Source organism: Anneissia japonica, unplaced genomic scaffold (assembly GCF_011630105.1).
Source record: "Anneissia japonica isolate Jap-2015-1 unplaced genomic scaffold, ASM1163010v1 scaffold287753_len344599_cov186, whole genome shotgun sequence".
Classification (NCBI taxonomy): domain Eukaryota; kingdom Metazoa; phylum Echinodermata; class Crinoidea; order Comatulida; family Comatulidae; genus Anneissia; species Anneissia japonica.
The window spans coordinates 262,053-270,138 of NW_022712461.1; the positions used below are offsets into that span (position 1 = coordinate 262,053).

General features: G+C 33.5%; 1 protein-coding gene across 2 annotated transcripts in view; it reads left to right on the forward strand.

Annotated features, from left to right (window-relative positions):
- The window catches only part of LOC117107813 (NXPE family member 1-like), a 20,727-nt gene that overhangs the window by 5,098 nt on the left and 7,543 nt on the right, over nt 1-8,086 (forward strand). For both annotated transcript variants that reach the window (XM_033249595.1, XM_033249594.1), the window contains one exon: nt 7,341-7,428. In XM_033249595.1, coding sequence (XP_033105486.1) covers nt 7,366-7,428 — 63 coding nt within the window. In that variant the 5' untranslated portion in view covers nt 7,341-7,365. The remainder of the gene's footprint in view (nt 1-7,340; nt 7,429-8,086) is intronic.

An 8,086-nucleotide genomic window follows, 5' to 3' on the forward strand; every position in this document is an offset into this window, starting at 1 on the left:
TTGAAAAAAACTATGGCATTATTTTAGTCACCTCTTTGCTATAAATGTGAAAATTGACAATAAACTTAGTTAACTTTACTCTTTACTGTCTTTATCAAATTTGATTGAAATGATCATAATGCCAATTTCCAAGATGGAATTCATCTTGGCGGAGAAAATGTTTTTTTTTTTTGTAAGATTATTATTATTATTATTATTATTATTATTATTATTATTATTATTATTATTATTATTATTATTATTATTAAGCAATGTACACGTATAGAATAGACCTGTATATAAATATTATTATTTTAATAGTAGTATTATGCTTATCTTATGTATATATTACTGTGTTTTATTTCAAAATTATATTTTATTATTAGAATGAATTACATTGTTAGTACTGTTATATAATAATATTTATAATATTTTTATTACCACTACTGATATCATTACAGTATTATCATAATATAATAATAATAATAATAATTCTGGATTTATATAGCGCCTCACGTTGACACAACCTCGAGGCGCTTAACAACAACAGAGAAGAAGAAGAATTAATTAAGTTCAAATGATTGGTTTGATGATTATCAATAAATGTTATTATTACAATGCTTTGGTAATTGGAATCATTTCAAGGCCTGTTACTTTCCTATTCATCCCAAAGCCTTTCATTTTTCTTTCCCTTTTGTTTCTTGTCTTTCTTCCTTTCCCTTCAAATGTTCCTGATCTTTACTTTTCTTGTCCTTTCTTATGTTTCCTTATCTTATCTTTCACATTCCTTTCTTAGATTCCTTATCTTTCCTTTCATTTTCTTTCTTATAATTCGTATCTTTCTTTCATATTTCATTCTTATATTTCTTATCATTTCTTTTCTTTTCCTTTCTAATGTTTCCATGTCTATCTTTCCTTTCTTTTCTCTTCTCATGTTTCCTTATCTTTCCTTTTCCTTTTTCATCCTTGGTTTATCTTTCCTTTCCTTTTGCTTTCTTATATTTCTTATCTTTCTTTCCATTTACCTTCCTATGATTCCAAATTCATTTCTTTCCTTTCCTTTCTTATGTTCCTTATCATTCTTACTGTTATCTTTCTTATGTTTCCTTATCTTTTCTTTCCTTTTTCTTTCTTATGATTCCATATCGTTTTTTCCTTTTCCTTTCTTATGTTTAACTTACCTTTCATTCAACAAAACAAAACAAGAAAGAACAATGAATTGGCAGAAGGAATTTAGAGGCAACTTTCAAAACTTTCAGTGAAGAGATGTGTTTTTAGCAGTGATTTGAGTGAGAACTGAATCAGAATTTTTAATGTGTTCTGGGAGGGCATTCCACGGTCACTCAAGTTACCACACATAGACATAATAGAGCGGGATGAAGCGCCAGTGAGATCATTTATGAGTTTAAACAGATTTAGTTGGTCGCAAGATTTGATAAGATTTGTATGATAATCTGTCTTGCATTTGTCGAGGAGAGAGCTATAATCTTTGCAAGCATCGTGAAACAGGACTTTATCTATGGTGAGTTTGGTTTTAAGCCACTACCTCTCCATTTGTCGTTTTTTGGCGTTTCTTGGCCCTAAGGTCGTCGTTATACCATTGGGCATGGGGACGGATTATGATCTTACGATCAGTGACTGACGCATTTTGGTCCAAGATGTCCCTCAATACGGCATTATATTGCTGTACAAGAGGTTTTAAGCCATCGCAAGGTTGATTTAGCAAAGACGATGACTGTATGTCATCTGCAAACCTCTCGCTGTCAATGCCCTTGATGTTTCGCTTGTAGAGATGTGCGACAACAGAAGGATGGCGATGGAGGTTGATAAGTAAGTAATAACAGAATGATCGGAGGGAAGATCAGAATGTATTTTGGTTGATTTTACGAGACAACTTGACCTACGAGAAATGAGGAGGTCAAGAGTGTGACCTTTCTTGTGAGTAGGTACGGTTATGTTCTGTTGAAGGTCAGCTGCATTAAGAAGCTCAATAAAAGCAGTGGAGTCCCGGTCATCCGTCTAATCAACATGAAAATTAAAATCACCTGCAATCAAGACTTCTGAGTTGCAAAGTGAAATTGATTCCAGCAGAGATGAAAATTCCTGAAAGAAAAGGGGAACAGACAATTTGTTTTTTTCGAGATGGAGGGGGGCCGGTAAATAAGTGTTAACCTCGTACTGGAGGATACAGCAGGACTTGAAACAGTCAGATCAAGGTAAATGACCTATAAGAAACAATATCATGTTGGTGGACTTTGTAGTTTGATTTCAAGAAGACGGAAACACATCGCATTAAACTGAAAGTGTGGAAGAGACTTTTTGATATCCGCCAAAGCAAAACAATCGCGCTCATCACCAGTAAACCAGGTCTCTGTTATGGCCATGATGTCAACCCTTTTTTCAATAACAAAGTCACAATTAAGATCATGTGTTTTTGAAAGTTAACGAGCGTGAATTCCAGAGTGCAAAGTGAGATGGAACACTGGCTAACTTTAATTTGGCACACGTAATCTCAGTGAGATTATGCATTGCAATTCCACGTGTAGGGTTTAGTTGTGGACAATGCCCTCGACGAATAAGTTTAGGTATGGTTTTATACATCATCTGTCATTATCATCCTCATCCTATTCGTCATCATTCTCATTGTTGTCTAATATCATAATCATCCTAGCTGTCATCGATCGTTGTATTCATCATCATCATCATCATCACATCATACTCATCCATCGTCATCGTCCTCATCTTCATCACGTCCTCATCAATCATCTATCGTCGTTATCATCATCCTCATAATCTTCATCCTCCTGATCCTTCATAATTTTCTTCATCATCATCATCATCCTCATCATCATATTCATCCTCAGCCAGCTATTGGTCACAGTTGGGACAGTCCCACACCATTTTCCCAATGGGTCCACAAAAAATGGGTCTACATTTTAAAAATGGGTCCAAATTATGTAATTTTATGCATAAAATGGATCCAGATTTTTTATATTTAGCTAAAAATGAGTAAAATTTAAGAAAATGGGTCCAGATATTTCATATTTTTGCGTAAAATGGGTCCACATTGTTTGAATTTACACGTAAAGTTGGTCCACTCTGATATTGTACCACACCGTTTGAAAATCCTGGTATGGCATTGATCCTCATCCATCATTGTTACCCTCATCATCATCCTCACCAATCATCGTTATCATCCTCACCATCACCTTCATCCTACTAATCAACCTCATCCATCATCATCCTTATCCTCATCATAATCAACCTCATCCTTATCCTACTTATCATCATCACTCATTCATCATCATAGTCCTCATTATCATCATCATTGTCATTATCATCCTAATCAACATTCTCATTACAATCATCATCTATCATCATCATCCATCAGCATCCTTGTCCTCATTATCATCAACCACATCATCGTCATCCTTATTAATCATCATTATCAATCATCATCCTCATCATGAGGATGATGATGAAGCTAAATATATCCATACACACACACACACACAAACACACATATGTATATATATAACGTAAAAGAAACTTGTCTAAACTGATACGTCACTTAGCCCCCACCCCCCAACATGGCGTCGTTGGCCTCACTAAAACCAGCTAATGAGCAATCCAGCTATTATAGTAGAGATCAATGTTTTGCGTATGTTTTAAAACTGTCATTTTGTTGGACCATTGCAACTATTTCAAAGGGGCAGGGCTTAGCCTGTCTCTTATACACATCTAGATGTGTATAAGAGACAGACCATAATCATAATCATCATTACCATCATCCTCATTATTATCATCATCCTCATCATCATCCTGATTACTGTCATCATCATCATCATCGTCATCATTACCATCATCATTTTCATCATTATCCTCTTCATCATCAGTCACCATCATCATCATGAGGATGATGAAGATGAGGACGACGAGAATGAAGATAAGGACAAGGGTAAGGATGAGAGGGGGATGATTCTCATCATTCGTCATCATCATCATTCTCATCAATCATTTCCTATCATTCTCATCACCATCATCACAATCATTATCATCAACAACCATTATCATCAATCATAATCACCATCATCTTCTTCCTCACCACCATCATTCTCATCATCTTTCTTCTCCTCCTCATCATCAACATCCTCCTTATAATGGGGATTATAATGAGGATGGGGATGACAATAAGGAAGATAGTATGATAATAATAATGACATCAGTATAGTAAGAATAACAGTACTAACGCTAATATTAATGTGAATTATAAACTATATCTTTTTTCAGATGTCTGAATTCCCGTCAGACAGGCCTAGACTCCCATCGTCCGATGCCACGACGAGGTCGCCACACTACAAATAATGATTTGCTTATCCATATAACATTATTTTGACTGCCAATCCCTAATATTTTGGCTTAAAAGAACAATTTTGGGCCATACTAAGCTAAAAAAAAAACTCTCCCATAAGCCCAGGGATGTTTATTCCGGGACTCTGGCCGAGGGTCTAGTCGGCCCAGTGGGAGCCTACTGCTAGTTTTGTTGATACAGGACAAATATGTTTCTTTGCTTTTGTATTTCGATGTTTTGCATTTGTAAATATTTTTTTGTGAATAGGTTTTGTGATGCAAACCATTTCAGCTTCGGCTGCCGTTTTGTAATTGTTTTTTATATGTTTATACCTAAATAAATAAATAAAAAATATGGGTAATAGAACGACAAGGAAATAGGTGTGATCAAAATTCTAAAAGAGCAAAATTTTATTCCGTTTTCCTTCCTCTATTTCTTATGTAAACCTGGATTTAAACCTTTTAAAACGTTTCTAAAATGTGTCTTAATTAGTCAATTAATTGAATAACGCTTTTGTGTCATCGGCACACCTTTTTAATGTAGCCTTACAAGACAATAATTAATTGATATAGAGAAAACGCAAAATAACAAAAATTAATAAACAATATGTTTTCTGCCTTATAAATTATAATGAACATAAACGTAATGAAAAAAAAAAAATCTGAATGGGAAAACTAGGAGGAAAAATATGTTACCAGACTTGTACTCTGTTAACTGTTTAGTAATGAGAAATATAAGACAACAACTTTATAACACAAAGGCTGGATATTTAACAGTTAATTAATCTTGAAAACCTCTAGTTACAGCTAGGCCTATGTACTAAACCTGTCTTATCTTAACCACAGTCATAACATTTGCTCTTCATAGCAGGCTTTGAAGTATCAAACTACTGTACAATCTAACAAGTCTCAGTAGGCCTACTGTAGTAGCATACGGCATACTTATATTTAACAGCACATACGTATATAAGTTAACACTTGTTTAATTTAAAGTACTGTCTTATCATCTTTAAACTATTATAACCAGTGTTTTCATCATCATTAATCTGATCGTTCCACTGTACTGTAATAGAAATCTTAATCTTAAATTATAAAGAAATTTCCTTATTAATCTATTCTGAAATACAGAATTTATCTAGAGCATTTAAGGCCTAATAAAAAAAATTATTAGTTTATCACCCTCGCGCGCATGCCTTTTTTGGTATTGAAAATTTAAAAAAACAATTTTTTTTTAAATTTTATTTATTTATTATTTTCATTTATTTTATTAAATAGTTAGTAGATATTGTTTGCATTATCTAAATCATGTTTTACTTTGAATATCAATGCACCAGCAAACAAACCAAGGGTTTATATTTGGCTTTAGCAAAATAAAAAATTTTAAAAAATAGCCTCCCTCCCTGATCACTTTCCTGCCCAGATAGGGTGATAAACTAATATTTTTTATAGGGCCAAAAACAAAGGTAATCGTATTACTTCTTAATATAACTGAAGATAAATACAAAATACTTGAACATACCTGTTAAAAATGAGAAAGATAAGCCAACAAAATCAGATTTAAATAATCAGGCCCACGGACCAATTTTATCCAAGGGGGACCGGTTTTGCGGCTAAAATCGAACCGTTGGGTATGGAAAGCCGAGTCCGCCAAAAATACCAAACACAATCCATTCAACAACAATTCAAACGCACCAAATTCAAACCGATCAGTCATAAATTACATATATTATTCACGTCTTTCAGTTAAATCAACTATATTACATTATGCATAATGGGAGTATTTTGGGGGAGGGGGTGGCCTGTGAAAGCGGGTGCAGTCAATCTATGGTTTGACCTAGACAAAATTGCAACATAAAACTTGCAACATAGAAGTTGTATGAATTATAGTAATGTGAAAACTCGACGTTTGAAAAATAGCTGAATGAACTGATTTATCACTGCATGGTTCGGTGTTTACAGTAGTTGAACGAAAAACAACTGAATGAATTGGATTCACCCTCAATGGTTAGGCAAACGAGTAAACGAAATGTTTTTTGTGTTGGATGATGTTAATGTTGCCTTAACTGAAAGACGTGAATAATAAATGTTTGACTTGTCGTCGAATTAAGTAATTTATGACTGATCGGTTTCAGTATTCATTAGACGGTTTGAGTTTATATTAGATTGTCTTGAATATTGTGGTTTGCTTTAATGGTAGATGGTAACACCTTGAATGTGATGGTGCGAGTATTACCTGAATGGTGTGACTTCCTATTGAAACATTTGGAATATGTTAAATGGTTTGAATTTAGTGAGTTTGAATTGTTGTTAAATGGATTGTGTTTGGTATTGTTGGCGGACTCAGCTTTCCATAGTTGGACCGATTTTAGCGGCCAAACCAAAAGTAGTCCAGCGGACCCGATTCTTGCTGCCAAAATCTGCCCGTCGGATGTTTTTTGGCCAAGACAATTTTTGGCGTGACAGGTGAGGCCTACGTTATAGGCGTAGTAGCGGTGCTCTGTATTCATTCGCCGACTGTGTAGTAGATTTTGAATATAGGCCTACTGTGCCAAGGCCAGACACATCAGATTCTGGTCAGGGTCCGGGGCAAGGCCCAGGGTGCAATGGGCATTTTTTAAAGATGTTCTAAGGCGTTTTAATGCCTGAAGATTTTCTTTTGGTACGACGAGTCTTGGTCGACTTGGGGGTTGGCCTTGACGAGTGTTACCTGCTGGCACCACAGCAGGCCTACACTTAACTTAGGCCTACAACCAGATAAATTTATTTAATAAACCTGAATAATAAGAACAATTATTATAAGAATGATAATTTTCATTTGATTTAAAAAATATTTTCATTATAATTATAATGATAATGATAAAAAAAAAAAAAAATAATAATAATAATAATAATAGTAATGATAATAATATTGATGATGAAATATTAACGATAATAACAATAGTAATAATTTTATCATGCCTATTTTGTATTTTATTATTATTATGTTATCTATCTAACCACCTTTCTTCTAGTGTGATTCTCAGATACAGCCGAGCCATGCAGTGTTGTCAGCAATCGTGGTGTTTTCTTCTAATCATGATATTCTTCAGCCTTTACTTGGTAAGCACAGCCAAATAATAATGATGGACCTTTCCGCAGTGCCAATCAAACTTAACAACTGACCAATCAGAACAGTACTAGGAATACCCACCGTTTTTGAGACCTTAGCAACATTATCCAAGGGGCAGGGCTTAGCAAAAATGTTCATACAAGATACAAGATACAAGATAAAATTTATTGTCTCCATTAAAAAGAAAACGAAGAAATTACAAAAGCTCGCACCCATTAAAATTACATTAAAATCACATTAAAATCACATAAAAATTTAACAAAGTACATCAAAACCCATAAAAAATAAAAATAAACAACATTTAACAAGGAGAAACTACTCAAGAGACAAAGAGTTATAACAACAATAACAACAACAATCGCTATTTTCATTAAATTGATTTAATTTTATTTTATTATTGCAATTATCATTATTATTATGATTATATTTATCATTATTATTGTTGTTATATTTGTCATGGTTATTTCAAAGGCATATATTATTATTGTTTATTATATACATATATATACATATATATATATACATACACATATACACACACACATATACACATATATATACATATACATACATATATCATGCATATATACACACATATACACATACATGCATACTACATATATATACATATATACATACATACACACA